Here is a 25,368-nt window from a genome sequence, read left to right on the forward strand (position 1 = left end):
ATATTGAGACTTTGATATTGGAGTTTGAGATGATTGAATATAATCATTGGAAGTGTTTTTTTTCAGGTTCCGAAGAACTGTTTTCTCCATTTTTAGCCGGTACTCTGCCGGATTTTCTATAAAATTTTCGGAACCTCAAATAAATAATAATTTCGATAAATGGCTTAAATAAATTATATTTCATAAATTATATTCAAAACTATGACAAAAATTGATTAAGGTAAAATAGAGTGTGCCGATACACCGTGTGACATTGCTTACTCGAATATACTGTACACGGGTAAGGGGTGTCACATTCAGCTTCAACCCACTTGGTGAAATAGTCAATTGCCACAATGATAAATCTATGGCCATTAAAAGCCATGGGAGAAATCTTCCCAATAATGTCTATGCCCCATATTGAGAATGGCCATGGTGAACTCATACTGTAGAGTTCACTAGACGGTAGGTGATTCAAATTCCCATGGATTTGGCACTCATGGCATCTTTTCACAAATTTAGTGCAGTCAGTATCCATGGTAGACCAGTAATAGCCCAATCTTAAAATTTTGCCCTCTAATGCCCTTCCGTTCATGTGAGGACCACACACTCCTGCATGTACTTCCTCCATTATCTGCTCAAACTGTTTTTTTGTCACACACAAGAGTAATAGTCCTTCGAAGAACCTTTTGTAGAGTTGCCCCCCAGCCAAAGTGAACTGAGTGGCTAATCTATGAATTATAGCTCTATCCCTACTATTGGCTGACTGTGGGTATTCTCTTACCTGTAAATATCTTCTTATGTCCTCATACCATTTCATCTCATCTTCTAAATCTAAATGTGCTATTATTAACCCTTCATAGCATGGGATTCTACTCCACATCAGGATAACTGGGTGGGTCAACTTCTGATCACCCTTCTCCCATAAGGATGCCAACGTGGCTAGAGCATCAGCCATCTGGTTTTGAGTTCTAGGCATGTGCATCATAGTCACTTTCTCAAAGCTAAATAATAGTTTCTTAGCATACTCCAGGTATGGCCTCAACTTTTCTTCTTTCAATTCCCATTCACCTTTAACATGGGAAACCACTAGCATTGAATCTCCGAACACCTCCACTTTTTTAGCCCCAACAGCTATTAATGCCTCTAGGCCACAAATGCAAGTCTCATATTCTGCAATATTATTAGTGGCTGGGAAACATAGCCTTTTTTTCATTAATAATTGTTCTCCATTTGGTGCTTCCAAAACTACCCCTATACCGGCTCCGCTCTTATTCATGGCCCCATCAAAGTACATTTTCCACAGCTGGACCTCTACTAGCTTGAAACTCTCATCTGGAAAGGCTGTTTCTACTTTTTCCTCCTCATTAACTGGATTTTCAGAAAGAAATTCGGCCACTACACGCCCTTTGATGGTTTTTTGAGTCTCATACACAATATCAAATTCAGACAGTAGGACCAACCATTTGGCCAATTTTCCAACTAGCGTTGGTACTTAAAATAGATACTTTAAAGGATCCATCCGGGATACTATAATAACTCGATGGGTCTGAAAGTAGTGCCTTAACTTCTTAGTTGCCCATACTACAGCCAAACAAGTTCTTTCTATTAGTGAATAATTCTCCTCATAAGCAAGGAGTTTCTTACTGATGTAATAGATGGCTCTCTCCAGATTCTCTACTTCTTGTGCCAACATTGCCCCCAGGGCCATGTTTTCCACTGATAGTTAGAGGATTAGAGGGATGCTAGGGATGGGTGGTAACAAAATTGGTGGATTGCTCAGGTACTGCTTTATCTTTTCAAACGCCTCTTGACATTGCTCATTCCAAACCACTGGCTGATTCTTTCTTAGTAGCTTAAAAATTGGTTCACAGGTAATTGTGAGCCTAGTTATGAACCTACTGATGTACTGTAATTTTCCTAAGAAAACTCTAATCTCTTTTTTTGTTCTCAGGGCTGGCATCTCCTGGATTGCCTTCACCTTATCTGGGTCAACCGCAATCCCTTTCCTACTGATCATATGCCCTAACAGTTTTCCTGAAGTGACCCCAAACACACACTTGCTAGGGTTCAGTCTCAATTTATACTTGATGACCCTCTGAAAGAACTTCTTTAATGCCTCAAAATGTCTCTCCCTAGTTGGGGATTTTACTACCATGTCATCCACATATAGTTCAACTTCTTTGTGCATCATGTCATGAAACAACATAGTAGCCATTCTCTGATAAGTCGCACCAGCATTTTTTAGCCCAAAAGGCATGACCTTATAATAATAAGTCCCCCATTCGGATAAAAGTCGTCTTTGCTTTATCTATCAAATCCATGAGGATCTGATTATATCCCGAAAAACCATCCATGAAAGAGTACATGGCCATGCAAGCAGCACTGTCAACAAGCACATCGATGTGAGGCAATGGGAAATCATCCTTAGGAGTAGCCTTATTCAGGTCCCTATAATCTATACACATCCGAACTCGGCCATCCTTCTTGGGGACTGGCACAATGTTGGCTAACCACTCGAGATACTCAATTACTTCAATGAAATCAGCCTCAATGAGCTTTTTCACCTCTTGAGCTATTTTTTCTTCCCATTCTGGCCTAAGCCGACGCTTCTTTTGTTTTACTGGCCTCATGTTCGAGTCTGTGGGGATCTTGTGTTGTACTATGTCTCGATCAATTCCCGGCATATCTTTATAAGACCAGGCAAATGCTTCTTGGTACTTTATTAATAAGGCTATAAATTTATCTCTTTCTTTTTGGGTTAAATCTTTAGCTAACTTAATGTCTTTAGGATCATCTGGTGTACCCAAATTAATAGAGATTGATTTTAATGCATTAACAAAAATAGATTCTAAATGATTATGAATGCTATGCGTGTAGCCATTAGGATGAACATCAAACAAGTAAGCAAAAGGACTAGTCATATTATTAATTTTTGCCTCAAATCATCATCAAGTACATCAGAAATAAAAATATCAGTATCACTACTATGAGCATTACAAAAGACAGACTCAAACTTAGGGGTGTAGGTCCAAGTGCTTGGCTTCCATGCAGACCTTAACTTGATGGCACTAATGTTCTGTTCTAATTCCTCAACATGCGGTAGCTCCTGGTCATCAGTCCATGCAATTGCGCCCTCCCTGATAAACTTAGTGGGCTTGAGTTCCTCTTCATCTTTAGTTGGTTGATAGCCCAGCCCATATCTAGTGATCTGCCCCTTTATTTCTGGAAAAGTCATTAAGCCATTAGCTCATTTTCCCAGACCCATACCAGGAAAAAACTTCATCCCTTTCATCATAGTGGCCACCGTAGGGTCCATCTAGTCTTTATAGATCCCAACAACTTGGAAACCAGATAATAATGGTACTGAACCATCCACTTGTAGCATAGCTACTTCCCCATCTCTTTCAGCATTGACGGTGGTTATACCATCTTGGTGCAGGATCTTGATCTTTTGGTGGAGTGTACAGGGGACTTCACCTAAGGGATGGAACCAGATTCTACCCAACAGTAAGGAGAATGTCATGGGGATGTCTAGCACAGTAAACTCAACTTCGGTTTCTACAGGCCCCACCTTAACCATAGTCTTGAATACCCCTATCACGTTTTTCTTTGAATCATCATAGGCCCTGATAACCAGATCAAAACCAATTAGTTCAGACATAGAAATTCCAAATTTTGGCAGAATCTTTAGAGGGCATACGTTGATGGCTGACCCATCATCTATCATCACATAAGGCACTTTCCACCCTCCAACCTCGGCGGTTACAAATAGAGCCTTGCCATGGTTTCTCCCCTCAGCTGGGAGATCATGATCAGAGAAAGTAATATGACCCTCATCTTCTATAAGCACAACTTTGGCAATCTCTTCTGGAGTTATCTCCGTGGAGACCTTGAGTACACTCAGGGCCTTGGTCAGCGCAGTTTTGTGTTTTTCTGATGCCAATAACAATTCTTAGACCGCAACGCTAGCCTGAGTCCTTTTCAATTGCCTAAGAAACTGATCATCCTCTTCATCTGTGTCCTCCTCGGCCAACATCTTGGCTTTCCCTCTCACATCGTCCTTCTCCATGGGTGGATCAGGATAATATCTACCACTCTTAGTCATGTGGCTCACCCTACTCTTTTCCTCTCCATCGGAGTCAACCCAAACATCTAACAAACCTTCCTCATCACTGGAACTATCCCAGATATCAATTATCATCACAGATCGAGGTTTATCAAGCTTTTGGATAGGTTGGATAAGGTTGAGAATTAGGTCAGGGTCAATTGAGGTGGTAGAAATCATGTAAAGTCCTAGTGGAGGTGGAACATTATGGTTGGGCATTGGGTTGGTGCATGTGTTGGATCGATTTTCTGGGTCAGCTATTTTCTTAGCATCGATCAGGTCTTAAACTTTGTGTTTTAGCCAAAAACATCTATCAGTATCATGGCCATGATTTAATGGAATTGGCAGTATAGGTTAGCATTGTAATTGGATGGCAGTGGGTTTGGTAGCGGTCTAGGTGCCAAGGGTTGGAGGAGACCCCGAGCTTTGAGTCGCTTGAAGACTTTAGATAGGGTTTAGTTGAATTGAGAGAACTTTCTAGGGGTGCCGGACACAGTTTGAACCTCAATGACTTTGCTTCCCCCAGTAATGTTGCCAGCTGACTGGTATCCTCCCCTCTTGGGTTGATAACTCATCTTTTCATTGTTCAATACATCCTCCACTAATACCCCAGCATCATAAAGCTGTTCAAAGGTAGCCAAGGGATAATAACAAAGTTTCTCATAATAACTAGGCTGCAGACTTTTCACTACTAATCGCACCTGATCCTTTTCAGCAGGCCTATTGGTCATCTTCATGGACTTTTTCCTCCATCTCAATAGATACTCTAAAAAGGTTTCATTTGGTTTTTGCTTAATGGTCTCTAAGTCCCTCAGGGTAACATCTAAAGCTGTATTATAGGAATATTGTTGCACAAATCTCCTAACTAGCTCCTCCCAATCTTTTCTCACAATGGCTTCTAGCCCATAATACCATGAAGATGCAACCCCTTCTAGTGACATAGAAAAGAACTGAGTGACTTGGTTCTTAGTCAAACCAGTTGTTTTCATGACTATCAGATAAGACCTGTGGTGGGTTTTTGGGTCACCAGTACCATCAAATTTAGGCAAATCAGGCATCTTGAATTTTTCGAGTAGATTTCCATCCATCTGGATGTCAAAGTCATCTACATTTAACAACCCCATTCCAGTAAATTCAGCTTGCTTTTTCACACTGGCCTGAAGTTTTTCCATCATCTCAGTAACAACTCTAATCTCCTCACTCATCCCCTTTTCTTTCTTTTTGGCCTTGTCTTGGAGATAATCTTCTTCATCCCAAAGGTCATCAAAGGCCTTCTTTTTACTAGTCTCTTCTTCGAGCCTTTTCACCTGAATGTCACTAGGCCCACCCATCTCTAGATTCTTCTCAACGTTGGCCATGATTTTTCCTTCAAGCTCAGCCATCTTGGCATTCAAAGCTTCCTCAAACATCTGTCTAAACATGACCTTAGTGTCTTCTATTTTAGCTTGTGCAGGTGTGACTCTTACTAATCTCTTTCCCTCCCTAACCTAAGTGACCTGGTTAGAAGTCTTCCCGACGTGTTCTAAAGCTATGTTTACTACAAGAGAAAAAAAAATACAAGGTTTTAACATCTTATGCTGTGTACAAATGCAATGCATGAATGCATGAATATGCACTTTCATTTTTACCTTTGCCTTTACAAAACCAAAACCGAACCGTACTAATAGGACCAAAACTGAACCAAAACCAAATTGTATAAACCAAACTAAAATTGGACCAAAGACTAAATAAAAAACCGAAAAGAATGTCTCTAGAACTGAATCTTTGCCCCCTTATACCTTCAACTCTCACGTGCAGGGTAAGAAAAAATTCTATCCTAGGCTACGGTACACTGGACACACCAACAGGGGGTGGTCCAGAATGACCTTTCCTTTATAAACAAATATTTTGTATCCTTAAAGTTTGACCATAAGTAAGCATCCTCTTGCTTAACATGGGTTTTAAAATGGACTTGGACCTATACACACATTGGGTTTATGCATAGGCCTAGGTTCATCTCAACTACCACTAGAACTTATGATTTGAACAGTAAGGATACGAATCCAGCACAACAAAAATTTACGGGGTACCTAGGGTTGAAATCTATGTCTCATGGGCTTCATTGGGTAGGAAAAGGGTCACCCATGCGAGAGCTTATCCATTAAGCACAACGGCCGGAGCTGTGGCTCTTTTATATACTTGAAGGTATGGGCATGAGGTGCTAGCATTCACCAATTCGTCATTGCTCGAGTAGAACCATGGTCTCCTTGGCTAGTACTAACGGGGCTAAAAGGGTAAGGGTGGTCCGTGTGATAGTGTAGTGTAATGCAAAAAGTTTAACAGAGGAATAATATTAGACTAATAGAAACATGTTAGAGTAACTATCCATTTAGTCCCCAGTGGAGTCGCCAAACTATAGGAGGGGGGCGTGAGGCGAAATATCATCCATTGGAATTACATAAAATGCACCAGGTAATGCCCAGGAAAGATGGTGGAGTCACAATGGTCTCACTTAAGTACCACCTCCTTAGACAGCATTTCCTAGACATGCACTTCATACAATCCTAATAGAATCAAACCACTGGTAAGTACCGTCTTCCCATAACACTACCATGGTACTAAGGATTTATGTTACAAAGGCATAGATAGACAGGAGTCGCCACCCGGGTAATAACCAGGACATATTCAGTATTTCTTCCGAGGGTCATGGATGGAAACTTACTCCTTGCAAAGTTTCCACAACCGTCATTACCATAGCCCAATGTCTAGGTTCGGGATAGTGGGTACGTAAGAGGAAGGTGTTAGGCACCCCTTACGCCTGGTCTAACCTCATTAATTCGAGTGCCAATCCTCTACTAATGTTTCTAGAAGTCTTGTTTATTATTCCTTTATTAAACTTTATCCTAAAAACTGCAATTCTAATCATACACATGCAAGTAACTCACAAAAGGGTTGTTGTTTACACACAATTTTCATGCACAAGTAATTCCTATCTATGGGGTTGCTAATTATTTAAATGATATTTACTAGATGACTAAAATTAATTTATTATTGAGAATTTAATTTACAAACAAATTCAATTTTAAATAACCCTACGTTTCTATTTAACCTAATTAATTAATTTTTACTAAGTTACCCTAAGGATAATTGAACTAAGTTAATTATGTACATGTGTAATTTATTCTAATATCATACAAGGCCCAAACAATCACAACCTAATATGCAAATTTATTTTACAATTACCAAGTATTAAATTAAATTTATTTTACATGCCAATGTTAGTTTAATTTACAAACAGGATTAATTTTAATTTATAAAGTATATATTTAAATTAATTACATGCAAAAGTCGGTTAAATTAAAATCAAAGTTAATTTTAATTTACCAAATAAAAATTCTATTATTACTACAATTTCATGCCAATGGTTATTCGAGGAGTTTAGAGCTACTTACCTCTTGATAAATGCAGTTACCATTGGGGCAAGCTACCCTTAAAAAAGGGTATTCTCTTTTAGTATGTCAATGATATCCCTGGCTTACTCCCGTTTAGCTCCACATAAGCTCCACGCAAATGCCCTCTTTGGTACTTACCTTCGGGCTACTTACCAATTTTGTTTGTAATAAAAAATAAAGAAACTAAAGAAAATAAAAAAAATAAAGAAAATATTAATAATAATTTACATTGGATTCTAACTCTAGTCTCTTAAAGGGTTAAGACTCCTAATTAGTTACAACTACCTAATGGTCTAAGTCTTCTAACATGATCCAAACACTTCATAACACTTCTTGAATTAAAAGAACACAGAAAAATAGTGGTAGCAAGAAATCCGATTTTTTAAAAATAGTTAGACATGCCTAAAAATCATAAAAAAATTACAGAAGACAGCATACATATTATACAAGATCATAAAATTTATAAATCAAACAAAACCCTAGCCGAATGGTCTACATAAATCGTAACTTTTCTAAGTGACAGAATCGTACTACTTTTTTGTAAAATTCATAACTCATTAACCACAACAGATATGAATGCAAAACTAATTGGAAAATATTTATAAGATTATGAAATTAATTTTAGACACTATATTTACACAAAAATATTAAGAAACAAGGGAGATATGGGCTCCACAAATCAGGTATCCTACAAATCGGATTTTACAGAAACCCTAACTTCAAATAGCCATAACTTATAACATATTAAAGCTTTTTTAGTGATTCTTGAGCCTAAAATTAATAGAATTTTGTGTAAAATATGAATATAATTTTTACAAATTTTTTACAGATTCAAAAAATAACGAAAAATAATAAAAATACGAGAGATAGAAAACTGAATATGTGCAGAGTTGTGTATCCCCTCAAATTAAACATGATTACATGATCTATATGAACATATAAAATAAATTAAAAACAAGGAACATAGAATTAAACATTACATGGCATAGATCTTGAAAAGAAAATAAAAGAACTAACCTTTAAGAAATATTGCTAAAAAAAAGAAGAACTGAAAGAATTTTGGCTATTCTTCTCTTTATTTTTTTTTTCTTTTTTTTTTTGTCTTCTCCTCCACCCTTTTTTTTTCTCCTCCTTTCCTCCCTTTCTTTTTTTTTCCAGCGGGGTATTTATAGGGTTTTGGGAGAGAGGTGTGATAGGGTTTGGAGTCCTAGCGTAATAAAGTTCAAATAATTTAAACAACTAGGATTGCAGAATTTGGGTAAGACTGAAATATGGATGAGGTGTTTCAACCAATGGGAAGAGAAGGAAAGGGGAAGGCACCAATAGGGAATGAGGAAGAGGTGTGGTAGGGTTTGAGGTCTTAGTGTGATAAGGTTCGGATAACTTAAACAACTGGGATCGAGGAATTTAGGTGAGACTGGGATATGGGTGAGGTGTTCCAACCAATAGGAAGAGAGGGATAGAGAAAAAGATATTTTCTTATTTTAATTTTCAAAGAATAAATTAAATAGGTCTTATTTAAAATTCCTAACTAGGCTTTCTTAGGCCCATGGCGCTCAATTAAACTCAATTAGGTCAATTTAAGAACTACCCATATTAAATTTAAACAAAATAAAATTTTATTTAAATTAAATTAATTTCCCAAAAAGCATATTATTATTTTTTTTTTCAAGATCATGCCACGGAATTAATAATTCAGTTCCATGCCTTCAATTATATCTTACAGTCATATAATTTTTCATCATCGGGTTTCCCACGGTCTCAATGCACATACTCATTACAAAATAAGGGTCTACACCAGTAGCCTCCAATAGAAATGACTCAATATGGTTAATAGTGGATAGGTGGACCAAGACTACTCACTTCATTCCCATTAGAGCTAACTATTCTATGGATAAGTTAGCTCAGGTGTACATGGCAAAGATAATAAGGTTGCATGGAGCACCAATGACAATAGTCTCTGACAGAGGATTGTAATTCACATCAAGGTTTTGGTGCTACCTTCAAAATGAGTCAGGCACCAGGTTAGACTTTAACATAACTTTTTCATACTCAATTAGATGGACAGTCGGAAAGGACCATACAAACTTGGGAGGATATACTGAGAATGTGTGTACTTGAATTTGGAGGATTGTGGAAAAAGTACCTTCCTCTAGTTGAGTTTACTTACAATAATAACTATTACTCAAGCATCAGAATGGCATCATACGAAGCTCTGTATAGGAGAAAATATAGGTCTACTGTGTGTTGAAAAGAAGTAGGTGAAAGAGCCTTAGTAGGTAAAATCACCAATCAAGCCATGCCTTTAATCCGGGCAAGGTTGAAGGCAGCAACCAATAGATAGGAAAGCTACGCAAATCTTCATAAACGAGAAGTGGTTTTCCAAGAGGGGACATAGTGCTTCAAAAGGTATCTCCAATAAAGGGTATCATTCGGTTTGGAAAGAGAGGCAAACTAGCTCTGAGATATATTTGACCATATGAAGTGTTGTAAAGGGTCGAAAATGTATCTTATAAGTTAGCTTTACCACCAGAAATGGAAAGAATTCATCTGGTGCTTCATGTTTCTATGTTGTAAAAGTATGTATCAGATCTGAACAAGGCTATAAGTGAAACAGACATAGAAAGTTTGAAAGATCTTTCCTATGTTGAGCAACCTATTCAGATCATGGACACACAAATAAGGAAGCTAAGAAAGAATGAGATACCTATGGTCAAGGTGTTATGGAACCATCACAATATGGAAGAGTGCACATGGGAAACTCATGATTTTATGATACAATAATATCCCCACCTTTTCTAGGTATTTATGCGTGTTATGAATGTTATGTTAAACTTGTTATGTGTTTGTTTTAAAATTCGAGGATGAATGTTTTTAAGAGCAAGAGAATGTAATAACCATTATTTCCTGATGTAGGAATTTCTATCATTGATGGAATATTCTGGTGAATTTGAAGGTTCCACAGATAAGGGAATGGGGGTAAAAGTGTATGTGTATACATATATATATATATATATATATGTGTGTGTGTGTGTGTGTGTGTGTGTGTGTGTGTGTGTGTGTGTGTGTGTGTGTGTGTGTGTAATGTCATGTGTTCAAAATGCTTTTAAAAATGAAAATGTTTTAATGGTTTTGACCAATAAAAATTTTTCAAGTGTATTTTAGGCAAAAGAAACTTTGGTAGCTAAAAGATGGACTTTGGCAGCCAAAGTCCTTTTTACTGTTTAAATCTCTTTTGGATAGAATAGACTTTGATAGCTGAAACTGAGGCTTTCGGTAGTCGAAAGTCCTTTAAAAGTGAGAGTATAAAAAGGGATAAAGCTCATTTTTCTGCCAAAACACTTGGGTTTTTCTCTTCTTCCCTCTCTCTTAACTACTATAGCATACAAAGAGCTCTTTAAAGAGATTTCTTTAGGTTTTTTAAGATCTGGAGGTCAATTCCCCCATAAAGAAGTTTGGGACAGTGAATTTAACCTTTGGGTCTTTGGTTCTCTCACCTCCAAGCTCCAAGAAAAGAGGTAACTTTCTTTTCTTCTTAATCTAATACGTAAATCCAAGTATGTCAATGAGAAATTAGGTTTTATAACTTCAATTTCATGTGAAGTTGTGTTTAAGATAAGTTTTGGGTAGTTTATGCTTGTTAGGGTTAAGGTTTTGTGATTTTATGTTAAAATTGCAAGTTTATTGTTAGTTTAGTCATGTTTAAGTGCTATAGGCCTTAAATGGCTAGTTTCCTTTGATGGATTTGAGGGAATCCTTATTTATATTATGTTAGTTTTGGGGAAAACCTAGGTTTTGTGTTCTTGGATGATTTATGTTGAAATTAAGCATGATTTTAAGCTGTTTTAGGCCCTAGAGATGTTTATATGTGTTTAGTTTATATTTTGGAACTTTAGAATGACTTCGGCAGCCATAGTCAGCATTGGACCAAAAGGCCATTTGATGCTTGAGACTTCGGCAATCGAAGTTCAGGACTTCGGCAACCAAAGTAGGTTCTACTTGACTTTTTCTCCCTTCTTTTCTAAGGTTTAAAAACATGATTTTGTGATTCTCAAGGGCTTGGAATGAGACGTTTAATATGTGTATATAGTTTTAGAACCTTGTACAACTCTTTACGGTCCAACTTTATAGAATTAGGATTGAGGGACTTGGAAAGTTAAGGATTTGAGGATAGCTACCATTCGAGATAAGAGGTTGAAAGGCTACAAAAGGTGAGTAATTTTAACCTTAATAAATGTAAACTTTTTAAATTTAATTTCTAATCATCCTCATGCATCATATCATATTTATTTAAAATCTATGTATCTAGAACACGAATACATTGCATATTTGCATATTTATTATTGGTGCATTGATGGATGATGGATGACACAGACTCCCCCCATGTTATGACTACCTTATATTATTTATGTTATGGATCCATAAAAATCCAAGGGGAGATCTTTATGATGCCCTTGGTGCATGACACAGGTCATGTTTGAAGCCAAAATCCTAAGGAGCCTCTATATGAGCCAAACATATTAGATATATATGTTAAGCAAAAGTCCTAAGGAGCCTCTGTATGAGCTGGGCACATTAGATTCAGGGAGTCACTGGTGACAAGTCCATCCTACATGAGATATTTATGATGTGAAAACCCATTTGGATGATGCATAGCATATGTATAAAATGAAAGAGATAAATTAATATTGGTTAGTTTACTCACTGAACTTGTGTAAGCTTACCCCTTTCCCTTAATCCCTAGATGCAGGTTTGTAGGATTGAAGTGTTCTTTGGAGAGAAAGCCTCAGGGGTAGCTGTAGTGCTCTTCTTTATGTATGATGTATGAGTAAATAGACATGTAAAATGTGAATGGATAGTACTATGCTGGTAATGATAGAAATTAAAGTTATGTAACATTTTAAGTATGATTGATGATGTTTATGATTTTGTTAATTTTTTTGGGAGTATATATGCTTAACCATTTACACTTAAGTTTTATGTATGTTCCACTTTTATGTTAAAGACGTTTATGTATTGATGAAAAGACTAAAGTGTAATGGTTTATTATATATTTGAGTGTTGATAGTATAGGTGTTAAAGATATGTTTATAGGTTTTAGGCTTATTACAGGTTCCAGCAGTCTTAAGTTGACCGGATCCTTAGCGCTGATAATGGCCCCTAGCTTGGGTTGTTACATAATCGGCTAGAGGTATCGACCGAGCTAATGGCCGAAGAGATGAACAAGGCCGAAGAGATGAACAAGGCCGATGAAATGAATGGTGATGAACGGTGAATCAATGAGTGGAGATTGGCAAAAGGAATGGCAAAGATGAAGTTCCGATGACATTGAATGATGGTAATGTCGAATGCGAGTATGTTGGGAGGAGATGGAGTGCCAACAAAAAGCTTGAATCACACAAGAGAATCAGTAATGGTAGTCACTTCGATGAGGAAAAGGAAAGAAAAGAAAAAAGAATGAGCGAGAGAGAGGGAGAGAGAGAGAGAGAGAGAGAGAGAGAGAGAGAGAGAGAGAGAGAATATAAATAAATATATATATATATTAATTGGGTTTCTTTAAGTGATGGTTAAGTTAATAGGATTTGATTGGAGAGATAAATCTGCGGTAATAAGAGATTTACAGTGATTAGAAGTCTATGAAATGATAATTTGCAGAGATTAGAGTTCCAGTGGAAATTAAATTCTTATTGGATAGAGTTGGCTTGAATTTCAAATTCCCAAGAGGATTACAAGTGATAATTGATTATTTTTTAATTTTGAACAGCGAAAAGGTGAGCTAAAATTAGATCTTGTCCACCCAGAATAGCTTAATCAGACAATCTAGGTGCGAGAGTAATTGCTTACACTAAAAATAATTATTTTGTTTATTAATTATTTTTAGGCCTAAAAGTTAATTAAATTAATTTTATTTTATTAATCTAATTAATTTGTGGTCTGAGATAATTAATAGTGATTACTGGATAGTTATCTGAGATAAGGAAGTTGATGACGGTTTGTAGCAGTTCTGAGCAGTTCTAAGGAGTGGGTAAGTAACTATAGGTAACCGCAGAATGTGGCAAAATATGTTCCAGAGTCTTCCAGGAGTCTTCTAAATACCTATAGGTAGAACTATAAAAGTTAGATATACAGCAATGTAAAAGGCTCCAACTATTCAATTAATCAAACAACAGCAGATTCCAGCAGTTTATTTACTTTTAATTTTATCTGTCTTTTGTTTTTCCAGCCTTATATTTATTTTCCAAGTCTTATACTTAAATTTATAGCAATCAATACAATTTCTAGTTACTTTAATTACTCATTTTAAAGTGAGATTTTGGCGAAACTGCATTCAGTCTAGTCAAGTTTTCACAACCATTTGAGAGAAGTCAAAAAAGCAAGCAATTGATACACCAAGTGTCTGATATGCTCACAATTCCTAACTTGTTAGCCCACCAAATTATTTTTCAATGAAATAATAAATTAAAAAAAAAACTAACTACTAATTGAATTTCTTTTCTAAGGATTTTTAATAAATCATAATTATTAATAAGGTTGTAAATTTAATTTAATGTTTTCTTTTTTATATAATTATAATATGTTTGATTTTATTCTTTTTAATTGTGATAAAATTCAATCACTAACAAAAGAGGAGAGGAACAAATTATATCCGAGTAATAGCTAATTAGTATATCAAAAACTCATACTCAATTATATATAAGGCTAATGTTTGATGATGTTAACTCTTACAAAAATAAGATATGAATCAACTATTAATAAAATAAGCTAATTCAGTTGTTATATATGTTTTTACAATTGTTGTTTGTTAGTTAAATATGTCTAATTATATGATTTTAGGGTATTTGATCATATGATTATAATCAACACATATTAAATTATAGTTTTTTTTTAATTTGACTATAATAATAATATGCGTTAAGGTAGTCTTTTGCTACAAATGAATTTCACAAAATTTTATAAAATTCATTTGTAAATCTAAAATTTTAGTGTTTTGTTTAAATAAAAATTCATTTAAAATTCTTAACGATCAATTCTATGAAATTTATTATAACTGAACCAAATTTCATCAAAATTAATAAAATTTGTAAATGAATTTCAAAATTAAAACTCTATGTATTTTGAGTAACAAAATTATCTTCTTATTATATATATATATATATATATATATATATATATATATATATATATATATATATATATATATATATATATATATTATTTTATTTATTCCAAACACAAAATTTAGTTCATTTGAAATGAATTTCATATTTGATATAACATTTATCAAACTTAAATTCATTTTAAAATGAATTTTATTATAAAATTTATTTGTAAATAAAATAAATTTTATCATAAAATTAAATCAAACAAGGTCTAAAAATATAGATGATAAATAAATATATTGCTACATCATTAAATTTACATATTTATAAAAATTTTATAATATTATACAAAATTAAATTACATTTTAATTAAAATTTATTCATGACACGTGAAGAAAGTAAAAAAATTTATTCACTTAATGATACTACTCTCTTATTCATTTATAACTTGAAAACTAAAAAATCAGATTTAATTGGATATAAGTTTTGATTTGTAGAAAAATCAAACAATTCTACAATAATTAATATTACTAAAGTATAACAATGTGGAAAGGGGGAATGATGGGTAGAAAACAAATCCATATTAATTTGATACTATACAAATTCTATTTATTATGTGATTAAGATTTTAATAAATTAAATATATAAAAAAATTAAAAATATAATAATATACATTCACTTTAATTTGACATTAAAAGAGTTTATTAAAAATTAATATATATGATAATATTTTTTAATTTAATTATATTAAAAAGTTACCCTCATTTATGCATATAAATCTATAACCATAAACAGTCATCATAATTCCTTTTTAATTTATTAATTATATATAGTTTTTCAATATTTATTAAAAGTTTTAACATTGATCTTTTTAAATTGTCTTATTGTAAATTTGAATACGTGTTTTGAAATTTTTATTAATATAATAAAAAAATCATTAAAAGCCTCAATATTAAATTAATAATTATACCATTAGTTTTTTTTTATTTTATGAGTTGAATAAAGTACAGCATGGAAGTCCCGTCCGTATCATAACATGACTGGAGCCCATTTCGCATGGCTTACCACGTGGCTGAGCCACATCATCCCATCACGCTTTTCCCGTGAAGTGTGTACTACACTCCTCAGAAAAAGTTCTCGATCGCCGACTCCCGCGCTCGTGCCTAATCCTCAGCTCCCCTCACGTGCATCTTACACGTGTTCCCATCTGCTTCGTCCCGAAGTCAACTTAGTCATCAAATGTGACGGTCCTCAAACTCCTATATAACCACGTTCAAACTCAAAGCTATAGTCAAAGTGTAAAGAAGGTCTAACCTGATAATACGCTATGAAAGCTTTTCTCTGGCGAACCGGTTCCGTCCCTGTACATGCGCCGGTTCATCCCGATTCGCCCAAATTCTCTCTCTCCCGTCGCAATTCAGTTTCCGGCATCTTTTCTGGCGAGAATCACAACGTGATTTCCCCCAGAATCTCCCTGCATTTGGAGATCAACCGCCACAGGGACACTCCTATTCGACTAACCTCGTCGGAAACTGACCTCATGGGATCGGAAACAGAATTGTTCGGCATGTTGACGAAGCTTTCTGGATCTGGTTCTCTGTGCTACCCCGCGATGATGCCGGAAGAGGAGCAGCATTTTTTAGGATCTGACCTGCATGGCTGTGGATCTACGACTTTGAATGACGCCGGATTCTGGCCAGATAGCCGTATTCCGTTGAAGAAGCTAGGTTTCACCGGAGACGGATTCGGGAAAGGAAAGAAATACGGAGGAGGGAATGGCGGCAATGATGACGACTGGCGGTCAGACTTAATCAAGATGGGTGATTATTATAAAGAAATGTTGAAGTCAAACCCTAGCGATTCGCTGCTTCTGAGAAACTATGGCAAATTCTTGCATGAGGTAATTATATTTAAAAAAAAAAATTATATAATATTAATGGGTTTTGATTGAAATTGTTTTTAGAATGAAATCAAATAGATTTACGAGTTAAATATGGTGCATTGTGTTTAAAGGTGGAGGGAGACAGAGAGAGAGCTGAAGAGTACTATGCGAGAGCGATTCTGGCGAGTCCAGGAGATGGAGAGGTTTTGTCTCTGTACGGGAAGTTGATATGGGACTCACACAGAGATGGAGAGAGAGCTCAAGCTTATTTTGATCAAGCTGTTTCTGCCTCTCCAAATGATTGGTATAAATTTGTTTTTAGCCTAATTCATGAGATTAAATTCAAATCAAAGGATTTCAGATTGAGTAATTTTGTTGTACATATGCAGCATGGTGTTGGGATCATATGCCCATTTTATGTGGGAAGCGGAAGAAGATGATGAAGAAGTCAATGGGTGTGCTGAAGCTTCACCAGCATTGGTTGCTGCTCTCTAGCAATTGACCCTTCAATCTTTAGTACTCAAGTCTTTTTAGGCAATATTACTAACTTCAATAACAATATAATAAGAAAACCAGAATAATATATTATAATATAATATTTCTGGGTATTTTACTTGCTTTTTTGTAATGTTATTATCATGTATATTGTCTTGTTTAATTATTTCCTCTTACATTTTTGATCTTGTACTATTACTATAATGTATATCATAAAAGTCTTAGTAGGAGATATTTATAATATTAAGATTTTTTTTTGGGATATTTTGAAATTTCTTAAAAGGATTTGATTTGAATTTTTTTTTTTATTTCCTATCTAATGATTCATTAATTCATTAATTCATTAATTTAGGGCATATTAGCTGAGCAGGCATGTTGGTTTAGTTGTTTATAATTAATGGCTAGTAATTGATAGTTATCGTTAATAACAGATAATTATTAGCATTGTCGGTAATTGATATTATGATAATTTATTTATATTAAATATTTAATAAAATTATATTTGATTGTTTTAAAATAATTATTAAGGATATATATTATATAATTTATTTTATTATTAAAATAAATATATAATTATTAATTATTTACTTATTATTAAAATAAAAATGTAATTATTAATTTATGATATTATATTACATTAATTATAATTAATTATATCAAATTATTTATCTTATTATTGAAATAAAAAAAATAAAATTAAATATTTTAAAATTTTAATTATAAAATAATAAAGTTTTAGATATTTTTACAATATATGAGTATTTTATATTTTCTGTTATTAATAAAAAAATATGTTTATGTTACAGCATGCTATTAACGCGATAAATCATCAAAAAAAAATTATAAAATGAAAAAGGAAAGAAGTACTTATGATTAAGCGTATTTTTATTATACTAGTTTTTTTCTTTTAAAAGAGGGTTGCACGTTGGTACTCATTATATATATTATAATTTAATATTTTTATATATAACTTTTTATTAATTTTTTTGTGTATAATATTATTATAATATATTAATTATTATTATTATTATTATTATTATTATTATACAATATTTTTTATTTTTCATAACATATATGTTATATATATTATTTTTAAATTAAGTTAATATATATATATATATATATATATGAAAATAAAAAATTATAAAAATAAAATTTATTATGAAAATTTTATTATTATAATATAATTTTATAATTGTAAGTGTTTTATAAATATATAAATTTAAATATTTATTATTTTATTAATTTATATATTTTCATGTTAAATGTCTTTGATATAAAGTATTAAGTTTATTAAGATAAATTAATTTTTAGCACTTTATAATTTTATAAAACATACATAATTAGTGTGAAAATTTTAAACTTTTTTCTAACACCATTTAGTAGTTCATACATATAATAATAAAATAAATTTAATTTGATATAATTTTATATAAAGTTAATTTTTTATTTTTAGTTATTTTTTATTTTATTTTTTTATTTTATTTGATAAAAATAATTATGCACCCATATCAATAAATATCAATATTATTAATTTTTATTTGATATATAATTTACATAATTTCATATTTTCTTATGATATAGAAAAAAATTTTAAAAATAAAATTAACAAATATTAATTAATAAATTATTTATAAATAATAAATTAATAATTAAAAATTTTCATTTATATAAAAATAAAAAAATATGAACATTAATATATTATTATTTTTAATTGAAATAATTATAGTAAAAAATATATAAATAATTATTTGGTTTAGGATAAAATATTTTGTTAAATAAACTTATAGTGTATTTTTAACTTAAATTTTTTAAAATTATTTTTCTAAAATTAAACATTATATTTCAACAAAAAATTATTCAATCCAAAAAAATTAAGAATTCTATTTAATAATGTAATTTTTGTATTCATATAAAAATTGAAATATTTTTATATAAATATCAATTTGTGTGTTTATATCAATAATAGTTCTATATTTAAAGTATGAATTTTAATTCTTTTTACACTTATTCACAATTTATCAAGTTATGATAAAATTATTGTAATAAAAAAAATTATTGTATTTTTTTATATGTACACATTAATATTTTTAAATTTTTAATAATTTGCCTTTTTAAAATAAAAGAATAAGTATACTCAATTTTTTAAATAATAGATATTTATCTATTTATTTTTTTCTCATATATATAATTTATTTTATATACATAATTTTATATTATTTAAAATTTTTTAAATTTATATAATTTTATTATATATTATAATTAATTTTTTTAAATAAATGAATATTAATTTTTTATAATATTTTTTTGTTATATATATATATATATAACTGACTTATATATTATTGCAATAATTAAGAATTTTATAAGTATATCTATAATTAAAAATATAAATTTATTTTGTATAAAATATTTTCTCATAACAAGTTAAATGAAGAGAAAAATTTTAAAAATTAATATAAGAATTCATATATTTGATTGACAATAATTTCTTTTAGTATTTTTTATGTGAATTTAAATATTATTATATTAAAATATTTTTCTATAAATAATTATAATTAAAATAAAAATAAAAATTATTAAAAAAAGTTATTCATATAAATGAATTACTTTTTATTTTTATAAATAATATAAATTATGAAAGTATTTTAATAAAATTTTATTTTAAATTATATTATAATAAAAATTTAATTAAATAGAATTTAAATATAAATAAGATTAAAAATTTTAAATTTATATAGACTCTAAAATTATATTGATAATTAAAATTTAAGTTATAAAAATTTTAAATTTATATAAATTTTAAAATTATATTAAATAATAAAAAATATAATTATAAATATTATAAATAATGAAAATTAATTTAAAAAAAATTAATGTTCTCCCTCATTTTATATATTTATTTATTATATAACTATTATAAAAATAATATAATTGTTGATGAGCAGTATTAATTATAGGGTTATATAAAATACTAAGTATTTTATTTTCTTTTTTTAGTTTATTAAATTTATTATTATTATTTTTAAGTTTATCAAATACATCGAGTTAACAGTTGAACCAAACGCCTTCGCTGATGTTATACTGTGAAGATGATAATAAGTGGCTTATCTTTGTGATTTCAATCTTTTATCGATGAAAGCATATTTCGATGAAACCAACAAAAAACCGCCCACTGCGACCACGTGCATGTTCTATAGTGTACAGAAGTGACACTTGCCTACCGTGAGATCTGCAACTTAGTCTAAGCTCCTCGGTATTCAAAATCTAATCCCAAAATTGATTTAAATTAAAATTAAAAAACATTTAATATTATAAAATTAAATTAAATTAAATTTATGTTACTTTTTTTATTTGATTTGAATTCTTTATCAAAATTGTTAAAATTGGGAAACTGTTACTTTCGGCTGTCTCTCTTTGCATCTCATTTTGCGGGCAATCCTTATTCATGTGGCTAATGATACCACAATTATAGCAAAAATCTAAAAGTTTTCAGCTTAATCTATTGCATGTCGCCATTCTCCTTCTGATAGTGAAACCTGAGGATATTTAGGTTAGCTAAAGTCAGCTCTGCTCTGATTTAAAGGAACAATGGGCATCAATTGATCCTCTTGAGTAAAATCTACATCCAACAACCTTCCACCATGTTCCCAATTGCTTTAGTGTTATCCATATTCATCTTGTTTAAGGGTAAACCATGAGCTTGAAGCCAAATTAGAGACAACTCAAAGTTTAGGTCATCAAAAGGGGGACACCTGGGAGTTGATTATGCACACACCAAGGCCTGTTTCTCAACACATTCTGTGAATCTACCTCCTCTTTAAAAGTAAACAGGTACACATTGTTTCTTTTGGAGGTGACTTGAAATTCCCTTCAAATATTCCAAGATTTTTTAGAGCAGCTTTGATAGAGCCTGCACTCAAGGATTTGTGTTAAATAAGTTTCCCAACTAAGATGCGTTTGTGCAGGTTCAATGATTGCGTTTCAAAAGAGGTCAGCTAAGTATCCTATCGTGACAGTGGAGATTCATGGCTTTGTCAATAATTTCATTGACATTGGTTTCATATCTGACATTGTGATTGAAGGGAGGATGGAGGTGGGTGGATAGTTAAGAGGGTGGTAATGGTAGTGATAGATTGAGGATAGAAGGGCAGACATCTCTTACAGCAGTTATGGGGGTAACAATTAAGAAGGAGATAGGATTCCAGTATTGGGGAAAGAACCCAAACGCTGAGGGGCCGAAATCACAGAAAAAGGGTCGGAGGTTCTCTTGGCTAACTCAAAAGCAGGACCACACATTCACATAAGCTACCTACTAACTGAAATAGACCCATTGGTATTGTGATCTCAAATGGTTTGAAATATGCTTTAGAACACAATAAAAGGAATGTCTAAAATAGTAATTTTTTAAGAAAGACATTAATAAAATAATTTTTAATTTATTATTATTATTATTATTATTATTATTAAGTCTTGAATTAAGATTAAAAATAGAAAATATAATTAAAATTATATTTAAAATAAATAAAAAAAATCCAGTATAAAGCTTAAATCAAACTAGATTAATTCAATTTTCTTCCTATTTCAATTTAATTTAATATATTAAAATTTTCAAGTTTATTTAATTCAATTACATTTATTTTTCCCTTTAATTCTATTTAATTATACTAATAGATTTAAAATTCACGTCCATGAATTTAGAAGTCCAAGTGATCAATTCTGCAATTAGAAATTCAGGGTACAAATTTTTTTAAGCCGTATTAAAATAATTATTACAAGCCATAGCAATTAAATAAAATTATCTAAATCATGCTTTAATTTGAGTATTATGAATATCTAATTAAATTGTGATGAGGAGCCGATTGCACCATTGCCGCACCAAGGTCCAATTACAAGGTCCATGGCAAAGAAGCTTTAAGGTATAGTGTCCAAACACATCAACAAGTTAACATAATAGAAGAATTCGATTTAGAAAAGGGAGCACTCAAGGACACTAATTTCATGACGGTTGGTACGCTAGCTGAACCATTGGTGCACCATGAAGGGGAATTAATTCAATCACTTAGGAACAAAGTCTAAGCTGCCCATTCATAAACCATTTCACAATCCACATACTCCCAATATGTGTTTTAATCTGCCCCAAACCTATCTCATTGCTGGTGTCACACCTTACCCTTTTGTAAGGCATAACATGATCCCGTAGAATACCTAATGAATTATCGAACTTCATCTACCGATAACTCATTAAGTACCCTACAAGGGATTTTAAAACAATTTTCTTATTTTTGATAAGTGGTGAGCATTTTCTAATAGGTATTTAAAACATTTAATTAAATTTAAAAACTAGTTAATATTTTTGATCCATTTTATTTTTTAGCAAATTTTATAAAAATTTTGGCAGAGTTCCGTTTGTATTTTGAGAAAACAGTTCTTCAAATACCTGAAAAAAAGGCACTTCCAATAATTTTTCAACTACTTCTTCAAATTCACAATCAATCTCAACCATTTTCTCAAATTTCAAAATTCAATAATTCTCAAGATACTGTCAATCAACATCATTCATTCATATTTCATTAAAGACAAACAATTTATATATACTTCATACTAAAATTTACATTCAGAAATTCCAAACTAAAATTTATTACAAATTTTATACAAACTTTGTATAAGCTGCTCAAGACCCATTTTCACATGTCCATATATTTATGTTCAATACATACATCAAAATAAATATTTACAGTTGGGGTATAAATTATACCCGATAACTTCAAGCTGATAGATCCTCAATCCTCAGCAGCTCAGTCTGCTGTTCCTCTAGTATCTAAATCTGCGATAGCAATAAAAGCTATCACTGAGTACTAGGACTCAGTGGTGCACAACATACTAAAAGAATCTTTATGCAGAATTTAAATCACATTTATTCAAAAATTGAATTGAGCATGCGAGTTAAACACAAAATATGAATTATGAGATTTTATTCCAAATAATTTCATTTCAAAGTATCAAACACATTTCATAAAACCCACAGTTAGATCATGCCATTCGAAACAAATATAATCTCAATAGCCAGAGGCTAAGGAGAAGTTACATCACAAGGCTAGCTAGCTCAAATATATGGATATCCATTCAAATCCTCTTCTATTGGCACACCTCAGCACTTCTCCAGAGAAGGAATCAAAATTCAAAACTAATTATCCTTACTAGTCATGCTAGTGATGTAACACCCTCCCGGTAGCAACTCCATACATTCTACTGTTCCGGTGACCGGTGTCGGTCCGGACAGCTAGAACGTCCGAAAAAATATTTAAATCAAAGTGAGGGACCATAATTAACTCAAATATTAATAAGAAAAATTTAGGAAAAATTTTAGAAATAAAATACAACCAAGTTAAACGAGCCGGTGCCCAAGCGATGGGTAACCAGAGGTAAGTTGCGGTTCTCGCAACGAGGAGCCCTAGACCCGAAAAAAAATTCATAAAATAATTTTTGGGACTCCAGAGAAGGGTTATTGAGGTTCCTATGGCATTAGAATGCCAAGAAAATATTTAGAAAAATTTTTCAATCGGTACAGCCAATTTTGACCCGTTAAGCCAAACGGAGGGCATTTTGGTCATTTCGCCTTCAGAGGTGATTTTTGGCCGACTTGTCCAGTGGAGTAAATAATTATTATGACATAAAATATGAAGAAACATTGCCAAAAATTAAAGTGAAAATGAGTAGAGAAGAGAAGAAAAAAAAATGGAAGAAAATACCAATTATGACATCATATGATGTCATTAAACACTTACCCACCAATCACATTTAGTCAACACTTAAATTAACTAATAAAATATGTATAAGAATACAACAAAAGCTCCTAAAATTCCAGCAGCCCTCACCTTCACAAAGCTCACCCGTAGCTCTCAAATTCCATAGCCAAACCTCCATTGATTTTCAACCAAAGCTTCATTTCTCTCCTCTTTTCACCATAATTCCTCCTACCCCTTTCACTAAAATTTATTCTTGCACCTTGCATAACCTTTTGGCAGCCTAGAAAGTGAAGGAAAGTGAAGTTTTAGCTTGGGAAAAATCTGCCACTTAAAGGTTAGTGCATATATACACCTAAAGCTCTTTATTTTTATGTTAAGGGACTTGAAATAAGTAAGGAATTGTAACTAAAATGAATAAAAATTATGTGTATGAATGCCATGAATTTTGGCAGCCCTATTGAAGGAATAGAAATGAGTGTTTTGTTGGACTTAGAGTGGATTAGAAATGATGTTTAAGGTACATATACACAAGTATAATGAATTGGTATGCTAACTAAGGTAATTGGTGTAACCCTTGAATTTGAGCTAGGGTTTTAAGAGTGAAAATTTGACTTGGCTTAGGAAATTGTTAGAGAACATTTTAAGGGTCAATTAGTGACCATTTTAGGTAAGTTGACCACAATTTGGACTGAAATATAGCATGGCCAAGTGAATGTGTAGGCTGCTTAAGGATAGCAGCAGAGTGACTGAAATTTCAGTCCACTTACACAGCCATAACTTTGGCTGTGTAGGTCCAATTGGTGTTTGTCCAATTGGACATGAAACTAGGCTTATAATGGCACATTTTTACTGAAGAAACCATGCCCAAAAGACCAAAGCAAGAGGACCAAAAGTTGGCCCCAATCCGGATACCCTGCAATAGCACCTGCAGAAATGACCAAATGAATTGGCCATAACTCATTGTAGATATGGTCAATTGACCTGAAATTTTTACAGCAACAAGTTAAGACATAGACAAACAACTTTCATGAAGAAACTTACCCCAAATTATGACCATAACCTAACCCAAATGGCAGTGGCAATCACTGTTCATGTTACTATAGATATGGTCAATTCTGCAGTTTGGCAATCCGGCCAACTGCGGTTTTTGGACCATATCTGGAGCTACAAAACTCCAAATGGAGTGATTCAAAAAAGGAAATTCAACTAGACAAAATAAGGAACAACTTTCATGTTTATCATTTCCTCAAATTCCCACTGCAACAGGGCTTAATGGAACAGTAAATTTGGGTCACAAAAACTGAAAATTCTGCCCTCTTGGTTTTAAGTTTGGAAATGGTATTTATGACTTATTCCAACAAGTTTTAAATGCAAAATGTGGTATCTTTGAGAACTTAGGTTCAATAAATTTATTGTGTATGAAAAAGTCAATATTTTGGTTGACTAGTAAGGTGAATAGTAAACAAAATGACACATATTACATAAGTAATACAACTTGAAATATAAATTGTAATTAACACAAATGGATTGTTTAGAGTATAAATGAGATAAAGTTATCATTAGGATTTACGTCTTTGTTTCAAATAGGATTATAATACCTTGTACAAAAATTGGTACATGAGAG

General features: G+C 32.1%; 1 protein-coding gene across 1 annotated transcript; it reads left to right on the forward strand.

Annotated features, from left to right (window-relative positions):
• Nucleotides 1–15,900: 15,900 nt before the first annotated feature.
• LOC110673739 (uncharacterized) lies at nucleotides 15,901–17,259 on the forward strand. Its single transcript, XM_021836917.2, has 3 exons — nucleotides 15,901–16,518; nucleotides 16,632–16,804; nucleotides 16,890–17,259. The coding sequence occupies exons 1-3, from the start codon at nucleotides 15,946–15,948 to the stop codon at nucleotides 16,993–16,995; spliced, it is 852 nt and encodes a 283-aa protein (XP_021692609.2). The 5' UTR covers nucleotides 15,901–15,945; the 3' UTR covers nucleotides 16,996–17,259.
• Nucleotides 17,260–25,368: the final 8,109 nt, after the last annotated feature.

This window comes from Hevea brasiliensis, chromosome 15 (assembly GCF_030052815.1).
Source record: "Hevea brasiliensis isolate MT/VB/25A 57/8 chromosome 15, ASM3005281v1, whole genome shotgun sequence".
Classification (NCBI taxonomy): domain Eukaryota; kingdom Viridiplantae; phylum Streptophyta; class Magnoliopsida; order Malpighiales; family Euphorbiaceae; genus Hevea; species Hevea brasiliensis.

What these genes read in the sequence shown, in the direction of transcription:
- LOC110673739 (XM_021836917.2), top strand. Translation starts at nt 15,946, where the DNA reads ATGAAAGCTTTTCTCTGGCGAACCGGTTCCGTCCCTGTACATGCGCCG. An exon ending in ATGGCAAATTCTTGCATGAG is followed by an intron (nt 16,519 to 16,631) that starts GTAATTATATTT and finishes TTGTGTTTAAAG; the next exon opens with GTGGAGGGAGACAGAGAGAG. An exon ending in TCTGCCTCTCCAAATGATTG is followed by an intron (nt 16,805 to 16,889) that starts GTATAAATTTGT and finishes GTACATATGCAG; the next exon opens with CATGGTGTTGGGATCATATG.